Raw genomic sequence first — 25,779 nt, 5'->3', positions numbered from 1 at the left:
GCACCGTATACACTATCTTCACCAATAAGAATGGTTTCTGTTGTTTATGGCAGAAACTGGGAAGATGATTAGATTTGATTGTATTAAAGACTGAGGTCAGGAATACTTTAAATCCCAAAGGAAAACCAAATAGGAAAAGGATAAAGTTAAAGATAGAACAATGTTGGAAGATAACTTGTTGGAAGCTGTGAAAGACTTGGGAAAACTGACAATCATTTTCCCATAATTGTTTCATCACTTATTGTTACAATCTCAACAACATACTTCAGGGTTTGTGGTGGTAATTTTCCAAAATGTGAAAAGTGAATGATGCATTAATTTTTCTGCCAGTACACGCCTTATGCATGTTAGGTGAACGTGGATTTGAACCCAATGCCATCTTCCTTTGAGGCAACTGTGCTAACAACCAATCCAGTATTGTCTTATTTGTTTTCTTTGTTTCAGTTGTTGATCTTAAAATGGGAAATTTTTCTTTCCCTAAGAATAAGTGAGCTTGAATTAATGAAAGCTTTAAAGGGGCAATTAGTCTTTCCATGCCCAAGAAGTAGCTATTTCTTAAATTAGTTTTTCTTACCCTCAGTTTTAAGCTCTTTGACAAGAAATGGGGACGGTGCAACACCTGCTTTTTTCAAAGAAGAGGAGAAGAAACATTAAATGAGGGTTTTTAAGCTATTGTTAATCCTCTCTCCTCATGCGCCTTCAACTCAAAAATATAATATCGGCATATTTTTTATAAAATGGTGCAAATGTGAAAGAAGGGATGACAACTTAAGCTCCAATAAGTGGTTAATTTTGTTTCCTTGGAAAAAATATAGAACATCTAAATTATATAGATTACTTTGTTATTTATTCTAAAACCTCCTTTTAGCTTAAGACTTTTTTATTCTGTCATTCTCGCAATAGTGGTTTCTGGTAAAAAAAAAAATATTTGATTCTTTTTAATCAGTTCTTAAGGGTGGTCTGTGAAATATTCTGTAATGTTTTCTTATATCCAAGAGCATATTTGTTCCAGGTAATCCAACAAACTTTACTGCAAAGAGGACCTGGTTAAATGCAAAAAGCTGTTTTGAAAATAGGATTTAGTTTAAACACTTACCTAACCAACCATGAGAAAATATAATAACTGGTTGTGTCACCCTTAGTGACGACAACTGCCATCAAGAGTTTGGCAAGAAATCACTTGCATCAGTGTGAAGAAGCTTTAACCAATTATTTACAAAATTGTTTTTAACTCAAACACACTCTGGAAAATTTTAGCATGGTCTGTTTAAGGTTATAAAACAAGATAGGATATCAATTACATCTATCTCTAAACTTTGAATAGGCTACTTAATAGCCTTGATTTTGCTTTTTTTTTTTAGCCATTCAGAGTTAGTCTTGAACTAGATAATTGTCCTGCTTCATAACCCAAGTATACCTGAGTTTAAGCTCAGACTGATGGCAAAAGCCTCATAATTACATAATTACAACAAGTTTTTCAGGGTGAGAAACTGTGCAGCAGTTTTAATAAAGACATTGCAATGAAGTCCTGGGAAGGTTCACTGCTCTTTTATATTTATTGATAATGGAAAACAACATAAACCTTTTCAGGCTGTAACAAATAATTTTTGAATTGTTTAAATAAGGGCATCATGTGTTGCTTTTTAAGATGTTTTAGCCTACTTCATCTTGTCAGGTAGGTTGTATTTAAGTGATTTCTTGGTTCTACAGATCAAGCAGTAATTAGACTTTGTGGTTGATTGTGATAGATTACAATTAATTAATGATTTTTTTTAAATGTCAGTAATTGTCATGATATAGCCAGGTTGGTGTTTATAGCTTCCCCCCTAGGGAAATTATTTGAAAATTGCATTATGTATTTACACAAGTTATCTTAATGAGATTTAAAAAATAATTTGATAATATAATAAAATCTGCAAGTGAACAAATATTGTTTCACAGCACCTTACAATATAAATATTAATTATCAGCATTAATTTCTGACAATTGATCCTATTAAACTTTCAGAAAGAACCAACATAAATGCTTTGGGAACTTGCTTATTAAATTAAAATTTAAAGGCAGCAAGAACTTTGTCCATACAGAGATGAATGGCCCTTATGTAATAATGCTACATTGGATTGTTTTTCTTCAGTATGTATGTATGTAATAAAAAATAAACAAAACAAGCAGAAACTGTATAATGGAATCGGTCCTACAGTGTTTATTCACCTCATCTGTGATGAAGGAGATAACTACAGAGAGGATAATTTATTTATAGTTTAAATACTTTGAAGTAATAATTGTGTTTGTGGTACATGCAGAGAAGATTCAGACAAGTTGAATATGTAAATACAGCTTGAAAAAATTAGTTCTCCCTCTCCATCCAGAATAACTTGGTCACAGATGTCTGCACTTAGCACTTCCATAAGGGACACACGTTGGAGATCTTTTGCAGGATTAGAGGCTTGTCAGAGAATAATTGTGCATTCACTAATAGAAAACCTTTGTCTGTGCAATAAAGGATATAATCTGTTTGTGTATTTAGATTTATTTTGTTGTATTTAAAGGCACCGGACTTTCACAACATTTTTATGGTAAAAAACAGAATGAAAACAATAGTGGGGGAAATGAATATCTTTATGCTTCAACAAACTTTATTAACATATTTTTTTTATCCTTTATTTTTGCTTTGATATAAGCTCATAATTTTAAAACTGTTTTGAAAATGAATTCATGTTTGCCTGCAGCTCAGACCGTTCAGCTTACTGAACATTTGACCCACTAGAGTGGATGATTATTCTAAAATTTATTTATCAACTTTTCTGAGACAGTTTAAGAAAACCAGATCAAACTTCATGGCGCTTTGTCAGCAGTGAGTGCAGTGGGCTAATTCTTCATTATATCAAACTGCATTTTTATTCCTATTGTTCATGTTTCTGTAGAACTGTTAAAATCATCTTAATTGGCTCAGAGTAGATTGGACCTGAAGGTTTTGCTCATACAAGGTGAGAGGTATCCTAAAGGTCTATCTCCAAATTCCTCAATCACTTTAAATGGGTGATCCAATAAGACAGAGACCCCAAACACACATCTAAACTGGGTTTGGATGGTCCTGATCTCAACAAAATACAAAAAAAAAAATATATATATATATACATATATATATATATATATATATGGTTGGAAGAATGTATAGCAAAAAATAAGATTTTCCACATGCATTTTGAGTAATAATTTCTTGAAATTCAGAGTTTGATTTAAACCAAAATCACTATACCCATTAACAATTTAAAGAAATCTAGATGGTGTTTTAATGGCTTTGTAAGCTTCTGACAGACTATTTGACAACAATGTAGTTAATTGGAAGCGCACCTTTAAATTCATTTTAAGACAACTTGCCTAGAAAATATTAAGCCTTCTTGTGTGACATTATGGAACATCACAGGAAATCAGCCAAAACTTCAGGAGGAGAATTGAGGGCCTCCACAAGTCTGTTTCATTCTTAGTACAATTTACTTATTCCTGAAGATTTCACAAAAAACTTGTACGCAAGTATAAACAAAATGAGAATGTTCAGCTATTATACTTTTTGAGCAATGAGAAGAATTTTCCGTCACATAGAGAAACATTTTATGGTACAAATAACACAGCTTAACCCCAGAAAAGAGCAAAAGGCTTCATAAAAATACTGTCAGTAAGAGAAAGAGAGTGTGTGTCTTTAACCAAAGTGAAACAAGTCCTTTACTGACATGGACTGAAAGGCTTCTTAGACGGGAAGAAGCCATTACTCTAAAAGCAACATAAAAAGTGAGACTTTAGGAGTGGGAGATATTTTATGTGATTTGGATAAAGTTAAATTGAAGTGTTTGGGAATAATAACTCTAGTTAGATTTGGAGGGAAAAGGAGAACACTTGAAAGCTGAAGAATACCATTCAAACTGTGACGTGGGTACAGGGATGGCAACGTTATGTGTCTAACAAGAGGATGAGCTGGCACGTGTTAGAAAATAATTACTATTTAGTAATACTGAAACAACATCTCAAGACATCAGGCCTGGAAATTAAAGCTTGGGCTCAAATAGTTTTTCGAAATGGTCGTCTATTCTTTGGGGTGACCATCCAAAATATTAGTCTGATTGGATAAGAGACATTTTTCTCTTATCAAAGGAACATTACTTTCTTTAATGTATAAATGTTATGCCTTTTTATACAGTATGTGTACAGTTTATACAATGACCTCTAAGAGCTTTAGAGGAAGTATACATTTAACGTAAACTTGTGTATCCTGTTCTATTTAGGTTGCACAATCATCCAACTCTGAAAGAATAACAGCTGAAATTCATTTCAATGGCCCCAAATTAATATTTTGTTATTCATATTGAGATTATCTAAGCTTCTTATCAGCACAGCATTTAAGGCTGGTGAACTCCCCAAATGTTAAAGTATTTTTTGTATTTTTTTTATACCCAACGCCTCTCAACGCTCCACTCTCCCAAACCTACCCACTCAAAAAGAGCCAACTTTTAGTTTACAGCAGTCTATCCTGGTTGATTGTTGTTTCCTGTGTATTTTAGAAACTGTAACTTTTTTCTGCTTAAACAGCCAAGCACCTCTAGTTCTTAAAAGAGATTTATCTTAGTGTTTCACCTCTGGTCAGGCTCAGTCTGTAAAGTCCTACAAATGATCCTGAGCAACTCGCCTGCTCCTCGAGAGGCACCCAGAGGAAGAGAGAAGCAGTGAAGAAAGAGGGAGAAAAATTTGTAGTATGAGCCCAACAAAGGAGAGAAAAGATTGAAAACAGGTCCACTGAGCAGGAATAGGCTACCTCTTTGGAAAAGGACAGCTATGAATCATGCTGCAGTTACTCACCACTTATTATGGACATTCTGTACTACCTGGGCTCATTCTCTCCACCACCATTCACAAAATGTCATATGTAGTGAAAACATAGCAAAATAAAAAAGGTTTTTCTTAGCTGACCAACCAAGCTGCATAAGTGAGCCCCCTCTCCTAGGCTGCAGAGCTGGAGAGCAATTAGCTGTGCATTTTGTTATTGTAAAGCTTCTGTATGTGAGTGATAAGGAGACGGAGGCTTGATATCAAACAGATAGAAATCTGAAAACAGAGAAATTATTGATATGCATAGAATGGCAGTAATGGAAAAATATTTTCCAATTGTTATTACTTTAAATGTTATATTTAACTCACCTTCCAACATTTGGACATGTAATTTTGTTTAAATGACTTTTGCAAAAAGACTTAATTAAAAGGCACATTTTTTTAGTTTTTTTTTAACTTTTGCATTTCATCAGATATATTTATCTCCATGATCCAAAAGGAGAAGTATGTAAAAGGCAGATGAAAGTTTCTTAATTCTGATTCTTTTGACATGCTGAACTTAGGCATAATGAGTCCATCTGGTGATTAAGTCAATGAGGAGGAGGAAATCGAAAAAATCTTGTTTCCAATAAACCTAAAACACCAGCACCCAACCCAGAGATTTAAAAGTACTCTGTGTGGAGTCTGAAGACATCTCTTGTCACAACTCTCAAAGGATGCACTTTTTTTCATTCTTTGACCCTACAAAGTCACTTCCAAGTAGATGGAAGGGAAGTTAAAATACTAATATAAAAACACAGCCACAGTTAAATGATCTCTTATCCATTTGGTTCAGAATTAGATAGTAAAACATTTTCACCTGAAGCTATGTAATTATTTTTGGCTGAATATGCAGAACGGTTATTTAATGGGACTGGTTTTTGATTTACCCTGATCTGTGGACATTAGCAGATGCTTTGCATCGACAGAGGACACATAAATACTAAAAACATTGTAAAAGATAAACTTTATGCTCACAAACATTTGTGGTCATTTCAATGATCTGGTTTCTGACTTGCTGCTTTTTGGGTTTGTCCCTTTCCTGATTTTTAAGACTGTAATTATTTCATAACCCTGGAGCAGGTGAAAGAGCTTTAGTTTCAAAGGGTTCTGGGTTTCTTGCTAATATGATCTTTGATGAAAAAGTGCTCACTTCATCTGCTTTTTTTGTCACAACAATGTAGCAATGCTCTCATTCAACATATTCCCAGTAAAAAGGTAAAGAAAATTCATTATTTAATTGTTTTAATAGATTTCTAGAAGCTTTGCCATCGTACACACATGCCAGTTCCTTCTAGTTGATGAGGATGTGGCAAAAAGGATCTGTTTGTTCTTGGAAAGTATGTTTTTAAAATTAGTCATTCACCTTGAAAATGACAAGAATGCTGATCCTGTTTATGTTTTATACTTTCATAATGTTTAATGTGCGCATGGCTCTAAAATAATAATAAACGAATGAAATATAAAAGAGAAAAATAACCATGGAAATGTCTGTAAATATGTGGCTTCTGCTGCAGTAATAGATGAGGCAGGAGTTGCCAACCAGCCCCTTCTCTTGTGTCCATCACCGTGTCCCACAGCATGGCCTTGTTTGCTCATAGAGCTGGCTGGCACAGGGCAGTTCGGGCTTTACCTCAGGTGGGAGAAGTCCCGAGTGTTATATGCAGAGTGAAATAGATGTGATCCTAGGAGCTGAGGGTTTGCTAACTGGTCTGGTCTGGTCTAGCCCGAGTTTGGCTGCAGTCAAACTGTCTAGCATGGCTGGGCTTGGCAGCAATAGGGATCAGAAGATCACCACCACCTGCCAGCAGTCAGGGTCCCTCCATATGCTCAGTGGTGTATGCCTTTGCCAGATTGCATGAACTATGTCAAATCCAGCGTCGCTTTCTATTCAAGGAGCTTCCCTCCTGATAAAACCATTACAAAACTGCAACTGTGTCAGGATGATCTCAGAGTCTGTTAAAGCATGTTTTATTGTCAGTGTATGCGTAGTTCACCCTGCTAGCTGGATATTGAGTCCTGGCAGTGTTGAGCATTTTGGATGCTTGTCTAGTGTGCATTTGCCAGCTCAGATTTAGTAGTAACATTATGCTGTGTCGTATCAGCAAATACGAAGCTGCTGATCCCCTTTTGACCTCTAATGTCAAACTTGAATTTTCAGCCGCAATCATCACTGAAAGACCGTCTGTGTGTGAATATATGTGTGTGTTTGTGTACCTGTCTGACTGACTGATCTGTGGCACATTCTGAACAGCTGAAGAGCTAATGGTCCAGCTGGAGACAGATGGCCTCTCGATAACACTATACCCCCAAGCCAATACTCACACTCTATCACTCTCCCGCTCCGACACACGCACACACACGCCAACACACACCCGCTCTTGCATGAATCTATGCATGCACACACACATTGGATAGGGTACATTGTTAATCCATTACAAGCCCAGAGGAAGCACATTTCTCAATATGAGTTTAATGTTTCCAAGCAATTTTCAACAATCTTTTGCAACATTAGATGGCAGCTTAGGTTTTGTGTACACAAGGTGATAAAGGAGGCTAATAATCTCTTTCCCTTTATTATTTTCATGTAATTTCCTCTATTTTTGTGGCTAATTGAAGAGATTGTTAATAAACTTTCTCTTACTGTTTTTGTAAAAATTCTTCCTATGTAATTTATTGTGAGAATATTTTCTAGCATTTCTTTAATTCTGTAGCTACTAACATACTGCTACACAAAATACAAAGTTTTTACCGGATAACATTAAGTAGTCTCATGCTGTGCTGTGGAGGCTAATTGCCTGCACTGTTTAAAATCCTCTAACCTTAAGTGTTAAGAAAAGAAGAAATCACTTTTAAGAATGTGATAACATGAAGTAGGTTAAAAGATCTCAAAAAGCAGCACATGTTGTCCTGATCTGGAGATATTCAAAAACTTATAAAAAACAAAGTCATAAACACATACAAAACTGGAACTGGTTACAGACAATATTACATAGCACACTAGCAGGTTGAAAAACAAAAACAAATGGCAAGTGTTTGAAGGGCCTAGTCAAAGCCCAGACTTAAATCTTATTTAAATGCTGTAACGTGATCTTAAGCATGTTGAAAACCATGTACTGCAAAAATGTCAGTGAAGAAAACTGACATTTTCACAAACATCAGGTGTGTTGTGTTGTCACAAACACCTGATGTCTGTTGATGCCGCCAACCAGCTGTAGAAGCTGGTTTGGATAGCTTTTTCTCTTAGTAGAATAAGTAATTTTATCACTTCAATTTGTATTTATTTATTTGTGCTACGCTGCCCTGATATAAAATTTATTTGATGATTTAAACATTTAACTAAAGCAAAAAAGCAAAAAGAGAAGACATGTAAACTTAAAGTACTCTGTCTAACTGCAATCAACTTATGTTTGTCACCTTGAATGTTTAAGTTGTTCATGTGTTTTCTTTTGGTTTTGTTTGGTGTTTTGTGCATTTGTGAGTTACTTGTCTGTGTGTCTCTTTTGAAATATAAAAGACAATAAATAGATTTTTGAAGAAAAAAAGAGAAGACATAAAACTGGCTGATACGAAGGTGCTTGGTCTGTCGCTGTTAACTTTATTACCAATTGTTTGGTCAAAGTGTGAATGTTGAATACATGTAGCACAAGCTGGTTGATAGCTGTACCTGCTGTCTGTCTTTAGTAGTCTGAACTAAAGTGATCACAACCTACTGACAACATCATTATGCGGCATCATTTTACCATTTCATCTCTTCCTTCGTCCCATGGAAGTAGAGCATTATAAGTCACATTATATGTCAAAATGGTAGCCAGAGTGTCAGGTTAAAAACTACCCAACCTCCGTCCCAACAGCATTAATCCAGCATTTGGGTTAGAGAAACAACACAGTAGTGTTTTATGTGCTGCTCTAGTATTAAATGTAGGAAATGATGCCTCTCCTGACTCTCCAAAGAGAACATGTGTCAGTCCCAGGCATTTTGCTCTGAGGTCATTCTGGCTCACAGATTGAAAGAAGCTGATGACAAACGCCTCGCTGTGATGCTTCTGCCACCTCTGAGAAGCTGCTGCTGTAACAGTTTTCTTACTCTGTGAGGAAAAGAGATGATGCATATTCCTCTGGAGGTTTTCCTTCATTAAAGATGACAGTAGCGCAGTCATAAGCTCATCGCAGGAGTTTCATGTTGCACCAGTGTGTCTGCAGGCCGCAGACCCACAGAGACCAGCTCTCTGAAATTTCATTACCTCATTAAATCACTCTCAAATCCTATCCATATTCAAAGATTTACTCATCACCAATACAGTCGTGCTGAATGCTGTACACTGAGCAGCCTTTGCCTCGAGCATTTATCACTACCTCAATAGTGATTAGGCGCGTCCAATTCTAAAATGGGGTTTGTTGCTAGTTAACCTCTGTGAGCACATTAATTGCTGTGCTGTGTTTTTCAATTTCGGAATTTCTTCCTGGCACTGTTTTAAAGAATATGTGCGAGACAGCAGCTTGGGATGCCGGTGAGGGAGGCAGGTGGAGATGATATTGGTTATACAGTCTCCAACATATGGGCCTGTCGTGTCCCATGTGTACATACCTGCCTCCGCTGCTGTCATCTAATTATGCAGAGCAAACAAAGCTATCTGCCTTCTGCTGCAAGCCTGCTTCTCTGAGTTTTGATTGTTACATGCCGATGAACGTCTCCAAATGACTTGCTTTTGTCATAAAATGCTTGTTGCAAATTCCCAAAACCAGTTTTTTAAGATGTAGTTCTAACTTGTATTTGTGTTATTTTTAGCTGTCAATCTGTTTTTTTATTATTATTACTATAATTATTATTATTATTATTATTATTATTATTCACTACGCTGCTGCACAAAAGCAAAGTTGACTTTGTGCCTGAATTGGAGCTGGATACTTGCATGTAGTGAATCTGCAACATGACATGAAACTGCATAAGTTGTTGTTTAACTGAACTTGAATAAATTTCGTTTCAGTGTTTTCAGTTTGTGCCTCTTGGTAAAGAGACAACATGGGGTGGTGTTGTTGATGTTTGGTTGTTTTTTAAAAACTACCACTCATTTTCTGTTGCTCTGCATTAAAACTTGAACTATGGCACCGTATTAGTTCATCATTTGGATTTACATTGCTATGCATTGATAGTTTATAGGTCAATATCTAGTTCAGTGTCTTCCCAAGTAAACATACAATAAATTGATATTTAAATAAATAATAAAAGTATTGACAGGCAGAAAGAATTGACTGCAGCTTTAATTGAAACAGAGTTTCAATTTGTCTGTTTCATGACACAAATTTAATTGGCAAAATGACTGATACCTTGAATGTAAAATAAAAAGTAATAGCAGTGTAACAATACATTACGCTGACAATATTTTTGAAATATAAAATCCATTTTACTTATTGTCTTACACTAAAATGAAAACGTTTCAGCTAATTCATTGACTATCATTTAATTAAACAACTAATCAAAAATGCCAATTTTTCTCCAAAAATCCAAAGCAATTATTTTAGTTCATAATTTTTTATCCAATAAACTATGGCTTTTTATTGTCCAACTGATTACAACAGAATAATGTGAACGAAGATGTACAGAATAAAGCGCAAAATTTAAATGTCCACAACCAGCAGGACAAAATAAATCAAATAAGATGGAGCGTTTTTATTTACTTCTTTATTTTAAAATAAAAAAGCCTAAATATGCGGCATGTATTGAATATTGAATAAGCTGCAACAGAAATGAAGTGAAAAGGAAATGCCTCAGTTCAGTCATGAGTGCAACTCCAAATGAAAAACTTGTTTCCATTATCTCTTTTATCTATATTTGAGTCAATATTTCCATGTAAAGTGAATTTAAATTAGTTATGAAATGTGTGTTTTATTTATGAGTTTTGTTTGATTTGTTCGTTAACATTATCTACAAAATATATTTCCTCAAAAAGGGAAAAAGTGCAGTCAATGTAAGTCTGCAATTAAGTAAAAAATCTAAAGGTTTTCTCAAATAGTTGAGTACAAAATGTTTTAGTCAGACATTTCTAATTTCACATTTAACATCCTAAAAAAGTCAGTCATTATTGTATTTTGCTAGCACATCATTAACATATAATTTTTTCCCTTTTGAAATGCTAAATCTACCAGTCAATGCCTATGCGCTAGCAGTAGTTTGGAAAAATGAGTTTTTACTTCTGTTGAATAGTTTAAGAAATATGAAATGACAAATCATGGAAAAATACAAGTCAACTAAAACTACTGATGCAGCTGAATTATAGCAGATCACTTATGATGGTATCACTATTTTGAGAACTCAAACTGTGTTTTAAAGAATCTAAAGAATCGTGGTTTTGCAAGTCAGTAAGCTGCAGTTATTCCTCTCAGTCTAAAGCAGTTCCAATCCCAAAAACTATTTAAATGTTCTCTGAACATTATGTGTTTTCACATAAAGAAAGTAAGTATTCAAAAGAAGTGTTGTGATAATAAACTCTTTTCAGCTTGGAACAACACTTTCATTCAATTCAGTTCAGATCAATACAAGATTGGATGCTGCGCAGATATTAACTTCTGCACCATTATAAGTTTGTGGTTCGTGTATGAATCTTTTTTTTAAATCATTAATGTTTACAAAATGCATACAGTGGTGCGAAAAAGTATTTGCCCCCCCACCCCCTTCCCTGACAGGTTTCTTTTGTTTTTCTTTTTAGTCACAGTTAAATGCATCAGATCATTAAACAGTTGTAATGATAGATATACAAAGAACAACTACTTGAGCTTATGTGGCAACGTACATGTCCTCATATAAAGAATTGCATACATGCAAAGATATACACATTTTTTGAAAAATTTAGTTTAAATTTTAATTGACACACACACACACACGCCCACACACACACAGGTCTGATTACCTTCAGAACTGTAGAAATCATATAAAAACTCTATCTCAACATTAAGCAGAGATCTTAAAATCAAGACATCATATCCTTATTTAAAGAAATTTAAGGGCGAGTAATAAATAGCATTAGGCTGCAGAAGAGAAAGCTCTGAGCTATGGAGAACCTTCCCTGAATTAGCTGTCCTTCCAAAATTAATATAAGTACTTTGATGTTTCATCCAAGAGGTCACTAAAAAACCCAGAACAACATACAAAACACTGCAGGCCTCAAAAGAACCAGTAATTGAGGTTTTGAACTGGTGTAGTAAAAGTCTGGACTTGAATCTTATTGATTTTTTTTTCATTTACTTAGGTTATCTTTTTTTCATTTTTAACATTTATTTATTCATGTGAAAATTTTGAGTTTGACACTGCATGTCATGTCTGCCACTGTTTATTAGTTTTACCACCAGGTACTCAAAATTCTGCTGAGTGGCTTTCTTTCTTATTTCACCAGACCAAGTCATGCAGACTGCAGCTGAATAACACTTCTCAAGAAAATGTCAATTTAATAACTTTTAATATTCCAGTGTTACACTGCTAGAAATAAGGTGTGACTTAAGTCTTTCTGTACAGTTTCATCAGTTTATCATAGTGATAGAAAGTCACAATGATGCACCTCTTTCTGTGATTCAGTTCTATAAGAAAATTTTTGCAAAATCCAAACAATCGATGATTACTGCAAATGAAAATATCCTGTTTAAATCATGTAGAGATAAATTGTACTGCCTCTTGTTATCATATGTTGGTGCTTAATTTATTATTTCACTTCTAGTTAAAGGGTTAAACTATTTGCTTTTCTTTGCCAGTTTCAGTTTTGCATTGTTGTTAATGTTTCCTGTAACAGGTAACTCTTTTTCATATCTTGCCTATAGTTTTTCCCCCATTTTTTACATCAACATGCAAAGATGTCCAACTTGATATTGTTAATACCCCTTATTGAATGTGGTGCAAAAAGTTAATTAGCAATGTTTAAGAATGACATCAAAAACTGACATTTTCAGCTCCAGGGGGTTAATTGACACTAATTACAGCTGAGAAGAATTTGACTACCACACAGAGACACTGTTCAGAATAACAGTTCAAGGCGCTGATATTCTTTTTTACTTTCTCCCTACAGAGGTATGTGAACAGAGCGGTGAACTGAGTCTGTGCAGACTCGTCGATGCTGCGCTCCCTCCTGCCTCTTCACCTCCTCCTGCTGCAGAGACACCACAGCAGGTCTTCTCAACCCACCAGAGGACCGCTCCTGCATCACCACCACTCCCTCTAGCCCTTGGTGGTGACCTCTCTCTGACTCAAGCAGTGGCACATTGCCCTTCGTCCAGTGATGCTCAGACTATAGACCCCCACCTTCAACGTGCTCCCACATCACTTCCCCACCCAACTGCAGGCTCCTGGGCCCTAACGGGAGAACCACAGAAAACATCCTCTCCGCTGACCATTACCCTCCCACTGCCTAATACAATAATGGAGGCCAGCGCTGTGTCTGCACTGACAGAGGAGTGTCTTCTCCAGCCTGCCCGAACCTGTCTTGGCTGCCTAATTGAAACCCGTGATGCTACAGATCGCAGTTCCATCCAGAACCCCCCAACAAACCTCAACACCAATCCTGATGTGGATCCAGGGCTCAGCGTACGGATAGGGGATGTGAGCCGAGAGGACTTCTCTGACATTAACAACATCAGCATTCAGTGTCTGAGCCACGCAGGAGAGCCAGCGAGTCACTTTGGGGAACAGCTCCTCTCTGACCAGCTACTAAACTTTCCTCTTCCCAAAGCCCCAAGTGAAGTCAAAAGAGCAGAGGAAAATAAATCCACTGTGGACTGCGATGACCCTGCAGATGATACTACAGCTAAGAACTTGTATGAGGGCCTGCTACTAGATAAAGTTAGTGGAGAAGAAGTTCTTCTGGCTAATGCTGGTCAGGACTGGGGCTACTTTGAGTCCTTCATCAGCGAGAGCAAAATGGAACTGCTAGATCTTTGCTCCAAGAACGAACTGTCTGTCAACCTGTTCTCTGAGGAGGATGTCGACAATTTATTTGACGATGAAGACGATGATTCAACACTAAGCAGTGACGTCTGCTCACTTAAGATTCGCTATGAGTCTTTCCAGGACAACATGAGGGAAAAAACAAATGTGCTCCAGGAGGAGACTCAGTTCAACTTCTTCCCCAGTGTGCTGGCCAACTGTGCCAAGAAAGAGGAAGGAGCGCCAATATTGAAGAGGAGCACTGAGGAGATCCAGTCCAAAACTGATGAGCTCATACTGGAGGCGGCACAGGAAGGGAGAGGTGGGGACAGCAGTGGTCGGAGCCCACTCGATGGCTCTCAAGGCTCCCCCATGTCCGCCTCCAAAGTGAGCTACCTAATAGACTTCAATTCCACAGAGGAGTCCGGAGAGTTCAGCGATGACAGCTCCTGTACTGGCTCCTCCTCAGACACCCTGCAGGAGGGCAAGTTTAAAAAGGGTCACTCAAAGAGATTTCTCAGTCCCTCAAACCCTCTCAACTATGGCCTGCGCTCCAAAAGAAAGGTGCGATACAGTGAAGATTACTTGTATGATGTTGACTCGCTTGAGAGTGAAAAGAACGCAGAGAAAAAGGAGAAAGGTCCCACAGGTCAGAAAGAAGAGGAGGATGTGGATTGGTGCCCTAAGAAACGCCGAAAATCCTGTCGGAAAGAGCCGCCTGTGGTCATCAAGTACATCATCATCAACAGGTTCAAAGGAGAGAGACTCATGTCGGTGAAACTGGGCAAGCTGGACCCTGTGGATGGAACAGTAAGTCTAAATGCCGACACAGTAAGCAAATATGAAATACTGGCTCCTCTCAAAGATTTCTGGCAGGAGAAGCAAAGACAGAGACAGGAACAGCTTAAGCTGGCTGCCAGAGATAAACAGCAACGTGGTTTTCATCTAAACGGACGCCACCATCGGCCTTTCAGTTCCAGTCACCCCAAAAGGAAATACAAGATTGCCAACAGGCTTAAGGTTCACAGAATTCAAACTGTGGAGCAATCAGCAACAACACAGGGTTCCCCTCTCTCTGATCAGAGCCATGCAGGTGTCACTAAAGAGGACCCCACCCCCACGGCAGGAGGAATAATAACAGCCACAGGCCTCCCTGTCACATTAGACTCAAGCTCCATAACGCACACAATCACAACCAAGAGCCGCTCTCAGGAGAGGGAAGAGAGGGAAGCGAGGAGACTGGGAGGAAAAGTCAGGATAAGGAAATTCAAAAGTGAAGCCAGGCTAAGGAGCACGAAAATGAAAAAGGCAGAGGGAGAGGAGGGGAGGAGTGTGACAAATGAAACGGATGCCTGTGTCAGTGCTGCACAGATTGAGGAGCCTGCTGCTGGGTTAGAACAGGCAGCCGTTAGTTCAACTACAATCAAACCCCATTTCTCTGACAATGCCACCAATGCTCATGCATCCGAGGAGAAATTTCCCTTTGTCTCCTCCACCTGCTCTCCCGACAAAGCACCTTCCTCAGAAGAGGTGGAGACAAGTGTCCCTGTCATCCCTGGGGGCTACCTGCAGACCCTGTTAGATGCTACAGATTCTTCTGGTGGAGCAGCTATCTCTTATTTCCCCCAGCAGACCTCCAGGCAACAGTATCCTCTGGGGCTGTCCCTGGAGGAGAAGCAGTTTTCCTCTCTGCAGCTTGCCCAGAGCTGTGTGCTCTCGCCCCCCTCTGAGTCGGAGCTCCAGCAGTCTCCTCAGAACTGCCCCAGCTTTCCCCAGATGTGGCACCCACAGCTCTGTACAAATCACAGCCAGAGCTTTGGGCCTGAGACCCCCGAGACTCCGATCTTACCCAACAACTTCCCAGCTGCTGTTGTGCCCCTGAATGACAGCTTGCGAGTGTCTGACTACAGCCAGCTGAGCCCCGAGGCTGACAGGCTGCTTTATGAGAAGAGCTACCTGACTGAGGCGGGGCTTCAGCCTGGGGCAAATCTGCAAGCATGTCAGTCTGCCTGCGTGGAGGGCCAGGTGCAATACCAAAGAGGGTCCCTGTGCACAGACAATGGTAGGCTCATCAGCTATGACTCAGTGGGCTCCCTGTCAGCCTCCTCCAGCAATTACAGCTCTCTCAGCCTCAAGTCTTGTGAACAAGAGGGTGAGGAGGAGGGCCGAGACAGCTTCTTAGCTCATTGCAGCCCTAAAGTGGTGATTCAGCAAAGTGTGGATGCCCTTACCCCTCTCAGGGAGTCCTCAGACCTGCTGGATATCTCCAACTTCACTCCTGACAAGTTCAGACACTCATCACTGTCAGAGCTTTCTCCTCCTGAGACCCCCAACCTGTCCCCCCAGGTGGTGGGGCGTGAAATGAAAATGGCAGGGAATGTTGGAGAGTACCAGGATGTTACCGATATGACTATAGACTGCAATAGGGAGGTGAAGTGGAACTGTGAACCTATACAGCAACAGGAGCACACAACAAATGCATATACAGTGGAGGATGGCCAGTTTCCCCTGCACAACTTCAATAATCAGGATGTCGGAAGCTTGGATAAAAAGGAGCTGGGAGAGTTTGAGGAACAGACAGGTGCAAAAAGCATAAAGTCCAAGAGGAAAGGCAGCTGCAAGCAGACAGCCACAGGGCAAAGCCCAAAGAAAAGCCGGGCTCCTAGAGCTCCCAAGTCCGAAAAGGTCAAGACTCCCAAACAGAATTCTCGGTCGACCAAAAAGATAAAGGCCATGTTAGAGGGCAAGGCAGCAAAGAATCAGGCAGGTGGCACAGGCCTAAGTGACAGTAACAGCACTGGGGACTGGCCTGGCACTGGCTGGTCAGAGAGTAACAGCCTACTAGGGGATGACCAGAGAGAATTTGAGGAACCCTCCAATATTCTGTCCAACATTGTTTCTGGCATGGCCGAAGTCCAACGGTTCATGATGGCTTCCATCGAGCCTTTGTGGAATCCCATGTCTGAGGCCTGCACGCCCTCTGAGGCCAACAGCCTCAACCTAAAGACTCTCAAAATTTTGGCAGGTACGGAGGCTGACCTGAAAAAGAAAGGAGCCGTACTAACGGGGGCCGGCAGAGGTAGGAAGGCGGGTGGAAAGGGAGGAAAGAACCAGGCCAAATTCAACCCAGCTCTGTTCCCTCAGCTCGCGCTGGGCTGCAACATGTTTGACAAACCCAGTTTTATTAACCCCGGGCCAGCACACAAAAAGCTCTACCGCCACAAGACCAGTGCAAAGTTCCCTCGGATTGAGACACTGAAAGGAAAGCGAGCTGAGAGAGACCCAAATAAGGACATAGCACTGATGACTTCTTTTGAAAAACTGAGGTAATATTTTGTTATCAGCTGCTGTTGTTTCCCTCCTTCTCACTCCTCTCCCCACTACCTGCTCAACCCTCCCTCCCAAACATACCTACACTGATGCTATGCCAGAGCTGCATGAGTACTTCGTTTCCCCTGACTACTCCCACTTCCTTTTAACACCCCTGAAGAGGAAATGATTATCTGCATGAAAAAACTTCTTGTACTTTGCAAACTACCTATTGAGTGATTGTGTCAAGCTTGATTGAGATTTGAAACGACCATGGCTGCATTTTTTTTCTTGCTTTTGTTGTTTCTTGCTTTGTTTGTTCTTCTTATAGTTGTTTTTGTTTTACTTTTGTCTGAAAAAAAAAGAAAATAAGCCTTGAAAACAGTTCTGTCGCCTTTTTGAGGAACTTCGTTTTTGTATTTTCTAAGCAGAACTATCTCCCTTGAATTATAGATTTATTTTGCTTTTCCCCTAAAGATGTAGCTATATACACAAATGCATTGAGTGACATCTACGCACCCCATCCCCCTCCTCATCTGTTTTTGTATGCAGAATATGGATGTCCTGTTGTTGCTGTCCTTCATACACTGCCTGGCTCATTTCAAGAGGGGAACCTACTGTGTATGAGCCCTATTTAAGAGCGAGACATCTTGAACACAAAAGATGGGACCATTTTGTATTGATGACATATCAGACGTCTTTTTTTTTTCTTTCTCTCCTCAAAGTTGGACTGACTCCCCATTTCCTGTTATTGAGTGTTTCGTTTACTTCTGGAGTTGAGAAGAACTGGTTATCTAAATTTACATTTTTACGCCTTGCAAATTCATTAAAGCTCCACCCTCAGAGTATTTTTGTCAATGTTGTTGTACAGGAACATGCAATATTTGCAAAAAAAGATGATTATAATCTTAAAATCGATGTGCCAAAAGTAACAATGCTGTGTAAATGACCTCTTATATATGTGTGAATATTGGCTGTTCCTCTTTTCTATCCATTGGAATATTGGCTGCTTAGGTTGGAGACTCCTTACAGAGACTTGCAACTATAGGAATTCCTTATTTGAGACTTTTTCTCTCTTCTCTGATGAAAGGCACCAACAGCTGGCAGTGGTACACCGCCACTCACAAAACCAAATCAGAAAGACTCTGAATTCTCCTCGTCCCCCCCCCCCAACTTTGTTTGCCAAATTCAATTTACCTCAACATCGCCTGGCATGGAGAAGCAACAAAAGAGAGACAAAGGGGAGATCCGCTCGTAGAGGAAGGATTGGGTGAAAAGAGAGGTTCAAATGACCTCTATCTGGACCAAGAGGCATGTAGTGGAAATGTTTGAGGGTAAGCAGGTAAATGACTTGTTGTTTGGGGTTGCGCCTTGCTGAGTAGCTGTTTGTACTGGAAATTCAAGTCAGATTATCATTCGTAGAGATTCTGATGCATGCATCAGCCGTGAATGGACATTTTTGCAGTTCGGTTTATTGTGAATGTGAAAGCAGTTTTCAGTACAAATGGTATCAGTAGTCTTGTAAATGAAGGAAAGCATGTCTTTGCATTCACTCCTCATAGAAACTTTTATTTCTTTCTTGCTTGGAAAGGTAATTTAAACGGAAACTTTTCTTAACATTCCCATACAGTTTATTTCTTAACATTGCCTTACTTTATAAGTTGCACTTCTGGTGTTGCATAACATCTGGTTTATTTTATCTTGTCAAAACTTTTACTTCTTTCTTTGTTTACAGTGACATATTTTGTTTTCAAAAAGCTTACCTGTAACTGCAGTCCATGAAAAAATATTGTGACCAGTAGACATGGGCCGGTATGAGATTCTCAGAGAATGATAATCCTATTTAAAATTACAAGTTATACTGTATCACGAGGTATACGCAAAAACATAAAAAGAAATTGTATAACATAATTTAATTTCATTTATTTAAAACAAAAAAAGAACAGTCATCATTGCTGCTAAATTTGAGTAATGTAATATAATATAAAAAAGTTATTTTAATTTCGGTTTTGATACTCAGAGGAAATATAACTACCCAATAAATCTATTTGTAGTTTCTACATGGTTATTAGAACAATATTAAACTCTTTTGTCATTTTACTCCTTATAGAGTTACACAATTATAACAAGCTGATAATAGTTTGTAAAATAAACAGACTATCCACTCATGTAGCTAGCTACAGAGAGGCTGATTGGATCTTGCCAAATCGAGTTTTTAAGCAGGGTTACCTTAAATGTATAATTAGATTTTTATGAGCTTATAATTCTGTGAAGTTGTTTTTAGCAATAATTATCTGCATCAGACAGATGCCACATCACAGAGAGTTTGTAACAAATTGAAGAAATCTACAGATCGGTCTAACAGCTGTAGGAGGAACTCCCAGTTTTAGTGGACTTTAGAATTAAGAATTTTAATATCTTTGGGATAAACCACTGTATTATTAAATATCACATGTTAAGTTTGTCTCCGTTTCCCACTTGAACGACTTCTTTTCAAAAATAACAATCGTTAAGTCTGATTACTTTGTCGATTAGCCTTGATCGGCTGCAACTATGCTTTAAGTTCACAGAGAGTGGACTAAACTTCTGGATTTTGTCAACAGGGTTGTAGATGATACCATATTGTGCTTTTCCAGGTGTTTAGAAAATACTTCTGTGATATCAGAAGATCAGGTATACCCAGCAGACTCCACAAAATAACTTGGTTGTATTGTTGCCTCATATGCCATTGTGTCCCACAAATTTCAAACATTTTCAGATTCAGTTGTTTGAAATTGCTAATGACATGGTCAGGGTCCCTGAGTAGCTCTTATCCGACCTCTGGTCTGAGAATTTTGTCACGTTTTCTTTCTAACTCTGATACAAACACTATCTAACACTGGTAAGGGCACTATTACTGATAATAACTTTGCAGACCCTCACTTTAAAAAATAATGAATCATTCAGTTCATAACAGTGACAGGTGGCACTCTTTTAGTTTCACACTGTGTTTTGCACAAGACTATTTACTAAACTGCCAAATCTGTCTGTCTTGTAAGCTGAGAAAAGGTGTTGTAGCCTTTCAGCTAGCTAACGCCAAGGTGCAGCAATGGATGGGGAAGGAGCAGCAGCTCTATATTACTATATTTGAATAACACTCCTGTTTCTCTGGCACTTTCTGTATCACCTCATCAATAAGACTTTTCATTGTAGCATTAGTATGACAGAAAATGTTTCAGCAGTTTCTAATATCGAAACATTTAAATACCTTACTATACCATACTATATCAGCAACCGGCCCATGCCTACTTTACTAACCAGTAAAGCATGACCATCCATGGCAAGAAATAATTTAATTAACTTATTTCACTGCAGAGATTTTGACCTAAATGTGCAGAAAAAATAAAAGTCCGTTAAGAAAGCTGCATTCTATTTAGATGAAGTTCTGGTTTTGCACACATTCTGCCTAAACATCACGCACAGATGCAGAAGAGGAATGCTGCCCTCCGTAACACATGTCTGTGTTCAGCACATACTTAAGTCATAATTTCTGCTGTGTACGCACACCTCATTGCTGTCATCTACTTTGGGCTCATTCACTACCTCGGAGCACCAAAAAGGTATAGAAATCAACCTTAAAATAGACCTAACAATCATATTTAATAAGTAATAAAATCTTTGGATTTTATTCAATAAATCAGCTTCAGGATGAGTTCAGAGCCAATCAAACTGTAGTAGACTATCTTTTACACAGATCTACTGAAGCCTATACGTTTTCTCTGTTTTGAACAATATTATTTTGAACACAGAAGTAATTACATGAGAGTGCATGGAAATGTACGGGCAAACTGATCGATTGATTTAAAAACAGGCTTTGTCACATTGAATATGGCAATTCTGACACAGGTTATAGAAATTGATTGCTTGCATATGGCAAGGATCATAATCAATCTTTTTGTGTCTCTTTTTCTCCGTCATGATCCTTTGTTTATTTTCTATAGTGTATCAGGGTTAGGACCAAGACAAGCTGCTGATGGGAAGCTCCACATGGGTCAAAGGCCCATTTAGTCTGCCTTCTCTCATTTCTGCCTATTGTCAAATTGAATGTATTTCTCTGAGTTCATCTAAATTTTTATTTTGAAAAAATTACTTTTTTTAAAAATTATTATTTCTAAAATGTGCCACTGTTGAGCTGCCTCATGTTAATGGTGCTAAGAAAGCAGAAAATTAATTTCTTTAATGTTTGGGTTTGACTTTTTTTTCCCAGAGTTATCAAAAAAAGAAAAAAAGAAATGCAAAACACATTAGGTACCTAACCCTGTTTATGAATGTATATTACAATGTTATGTTATGTTTGATGTATTCACTTCATGATTCTTTGACACTGATTGGAATTACTTTTGCTCTTTTCATTAAAAGATTACCGAGCTTTATATATACTGTCTAGAGTTGTTACCAGAAGGAATCTTAATGAACTCTTGACACTACAAAATCTTGTATATTTTTTGTGTGCCAATTTGTAACATATTTTGTAAGTGTATATTTTTCTTAGAAAGTGCTGTGAAGTATTTGTGTGTGTGAGTAACCTTTTATGCGCCTCTGTGGGCAGTGGAAAGGATATACAGCAACACGTTTCTGGTTTTGAAAACCAAAATATGAAAGTATCAACAGGAAAACTAGAAATATCTACATTTTGTTGGGAGTTTTGTAATAAGACCATGATCTTGTTGTGAGAGTGTTGTGTTACTGTGCAAAACACAAATAAGCAAAGAAAAAAAACATGAAAACTTGGGGAAAAAAAATATAATTTGTGAACAATTTGCTGTTTTATAGATTTTCATGTAAATTATTTGAGTATTATTTTTGTTTTTTTGTTTTGTTGTAACTGTTGCAAAGGTTTTAAATATTTGTGATCAAGCCTGTATGGTGATAATGTAATATTGGTAACTTGCTGAGTTTTGTAATATTGTTTATGGAGTAAATATACAAATTAAAATAAGATTTTGAATGCTGCTTTCTGAAGAGAGTTGGATTGTGTTTATTCCTGCCCACACTTTGACAACATCTTATGGTTTTACAATTGAGGCAAATACTTATGAAAATACTTTATGAAAAAAGTAGACTGTGATATATATGTATATTTTAAAAAATTATAGCTAGAAATATTGACTAAAAATGGAAGAAATAAAGCATTTCCTCCTGCTATGTCCCATGTAATCAAAATTCAGGAAGTCATCTGAGATTCTGGGGCATGATTAGAATGCAATGCCATTCTGCACAAAACAAGTAACCTTGCATTAAACAATGGGCTCCAACTCATTGACAGGACTTGCATAAAACAATAGAGCATCTGTTCAGGACACAGCTGATCATATATTTATATATATTATATATGTTATATATTTTTTTATCTGATTCTTATGTCCTCCCTTCTCCTTCCTGGTGGCACCCTGGGCAATTGCCTATTTGACCCATATCAAAAACCATCACGAAGTTGTATTTTTGATATGCATTTATTCCTGCATGTTTTCTGTTACTAAAACAATGATAGTGGCATGGATAAATCTCCTCTGCTGAGTGTTTATTTGTGCCATCAAGTGTGTACGTGCAAAGCTTTCCTATCTTTATATCTCTAATTAGTCTCTCCGTGTTTGTTGTACTGGTGGATTCGCAGACAAAAGCCATTTCAATTTCTTAACAAGTCTTTCGTTCGCTCCCGCAATTTATGTCACATCTAATTAGCACTCTGGGTCAGGCATTGCTTGAGTGACTGCTCATCCATAACTTTGAGCCGGGGCCGCTGTGGTCCGTGCTGCAACTCATTTTGGCATGCTTAATTGGAGCCTGAGATACAACCTTGCACCATAAACAGATCCTGTGATATATGCCTCCAAAATTGTCAGCCGGTATTAGCATTGTTTTTGTTCTTTACTCACCCGTAGCAGATACGGGGGCGAGCAAATTGTAAGATGGAATGTCTAATGCAATACATCAAGTGCACCTGTAGTTATTAAATGAGATCCTGCTTGTTTTGTCAGTGTGTGCTTACACTGCTTGGACAGAAATAGGCAGTGCTGTCACTAAGACAACTGTTGGTCCCTTGTTTTGTTTTTTATTATTATTATTACTTAGAGGACATCAGTGTGCCATTTTCAAAGAATTACCATGTTTAATTCTGTGTATTGGAAGGAGTGAGGTGAAATCAAGAAGCTAAAAACGACAAAGATTTGAAAATGCTGGTCTTGCACAAGAGATTTACATTAAAGTAATTATTTTATGATTACAAACCTTTACCCACAAATCTGATGTGTTCAGTTGATTGAGATGCCAGTGTAATCCTAAAAGATAATCTTATTTATATTTGCCTCAGACTAAACTAATACAAAAGATGTCAAATATCCAAGTGTAGGTATATTTGAATACACTAACATATCATTGACAAGCTATTTATTTCACTGATTCAATTTAAATAATGAAATACAGAGTGATCCATTTGAAGTGTTTCTTTATCTTAATTTGGAAATAATGAAAATCCAAAATACTGTTTCTCACAAAAGTATAACACATCAAATAAATTGAAAAAATATTTTCAGTACAGACATTTTATATTGTGGCCTATAGAAAATAATGTTGAAGACAGCTGACTTGACAGATGACCAGAAGACAATGAAGGCAAGCCACAGAAGGCCACTGGAAAACTAGCTGACTGTTCATCAATTACTGCATCCAAGCATTTATATGGAAAGTTGAGTGGAAGGAAATGTCTGGTGGAAACAGTTTCTCAAAGAATGGGGATAACAGCAACCTTAAGTGGATTGTAAGTGAATATAGGTCAGATAAAAGTAACTTTATTGTCTTTGCATGCCTGACTACACTGTATTTATGAAAGTGTATTTCAATGTAATAACAGCCCACCTTTAAATGGGATCCAGGCAGTTTTATCCAGCTTTAGCCTGTAACAGAGATTGCAATCAATGACAAGTGGGAATCTGCTCCAAATACAGTTCAACTCCTTTTGTCTCCCATACCGAGCTTTCCCTGGTCTTCTGCAAAAAAGAATTTCACATAGTGAGTACTATTAAACCATTAAGATCGTTTTTTGTGCCATTTTATCACAAATGTCTGCATATTTGTTAGCATATGGAACAAAGAGAGAGAAATAAACAAAATAAACCTGTAAGGAGTTGATTTCCCATAATTTATCCACTTGAAAGGTGAACAAAATCCTATACCCAGTTTTTCATCTTTTAAGATATAATAGATGTAGCCTTTACCATTTCCCAGATCATCATTACTGGGTTTATTTTCTGTCCTACTCAGACATCTTTGATAAATAAAATACATGTTTTAACCATCTCTGGGAAAACCACGGAGAAGTTCACAACTTGTTCATGAAGCGTTCTTAGAGTAATTCTTACTAAAACTATTATAAAGACATACATAAACATTGTTTATACATTACAAGTCATGTTAAATTGTAGAAAATAAAAACTAACCAAGCAGTACCTAACAAACCAAGTGAATTACAACTGGAAACAAAAGTAAGTTTGGAAAGTACTGGACTGGGAAAGACAATCAACTTGAATTTCCTGATTGACAGTGCTGTCAGCATAGCTCCACTAACAGACCTCTTCAGCCCATAAATATGTTTTTCTTCTGCCTGTTGAAGTTGAAAAGTCATTTCTTTTGTGACAGTTTCAAGATATGCCATGGGAATGATTCCATATGCTGTTATTATTTATAGATAGATAGATAGATAGATAGATAGATAGATAGATAGATAGATAGATAGATAGATAGATAGATAGATAGATAGATAGATAGATAGATAGATAGATGGAAGCACTAAGGCACATGTAGACTGCAAACACTTGTGAAAGAATGGGTTGCTTTAAGGAGTTCCATGAATAACAGATACTGTAATTCTCATGTGCAATAAAAGATGTGCAATAAATTCAGTTATGACATTTCCTTACCACTAAGTATTCCATAGTGAACTGTTAGTGCTGTTATGACAAAGTTGATAGCGACTGGTAATGACTAGGTTTTGCATACATCAGGAAAATGGGACTAGTTCACTTCACTGAGTCAAGAATAAAGATTGATGCAGTGGGCATGATGATGTGGGACTGCATTTCATGTGCTGGACTCTGCACCTTAGGTTTTAGTCAAAGGAACTCTTAATACTTCATCACACAAAAACATTTTGGGGCAAACCATTCCCTTTCCAGAACGACTGCACCTATGCACAAAACAAGGTTCAAAAATACATGAACGAGGGAGTTTGATGTGGAAAATTGTGACTAGCCTGTACAGAGTTATGATGTCAAATTGATAGAACACATTTGGGAATAATTAAAGTAGAGACTGGGACATTGGGCCTTCTCATCCGACATCAGTGCCTGACCTCACAAATGAGCATCTGTGAGGATGGTCAAACATTCCCATGAACACACACATAAACTATTATGGATGAAGAATGGGATGTCATTCATAACATGCAAAACTATGTAGTAGCCCATGTAGTGTAGGTAAAACAATATTTTGTAGGGAAAATTTTCTAACAGGAAATACATATAGTTGTTGTGTAATTAGACTAAGAGGGTTACTGTCTAAAGTGTGTCTTTTGAGTCTGTTTAAGACCCTTAAAGGGATGCTGATATCTCTAAATGTGGTTAGAGTACTAAAGAATGCTGTATACTACAGTAAACAAAAGACAAAAA

The 25,779-nt window shown here is 37.7% G+C and overlaps 1 protein-coding gene across 1 annotated transcript in view; it reads left to right on the top strand.

Moving 5' to 3' along the window:
* The window catches only part of nexmifb (neurite extension and migration factor b), an 89,200-nt gene extending 67,118 nt beyond the window's left edge, over positions 1 to 22,082 (top strand). Inside the window, exon 3 of the mRNA XM_028009331.1 lies at positions 12,915 to 22,082. Coding sequence (XP_027865132.1) covers positions 12,915 to 17,098 — 4,184 coding nt within the window. The 3' untranslated portion in view covers positions 17,099 to 22,082. The remainder of the gene's footprint in view (positions 1 to 12,914) is intronic.
* Positions 22,083 to 25,779: the final 3,697 nt, after the last annotated feature.

The sequence above is a fragment of the Xiphophorus couchianus genome, chromosome 23 (genome assembly GCF_001444195.1).
Source record: "Xiphophorus couchianus chromosome 23, X_couchianus-1.0, whole genome shotgun sequence".
Classification (NCBI taxonomy): Eukaryota; Metazoa; Chordata; class Actinopteri; order Cyprinodontiformes; family Poeciliidae; genus Xiphophorus; species Xiphophorus couchianus.
The sequence above is the reverse complement of the archived record's forward strand: the minus strand, read 5'-3'. Positions and strand labels throughout refer to the sequence as shown.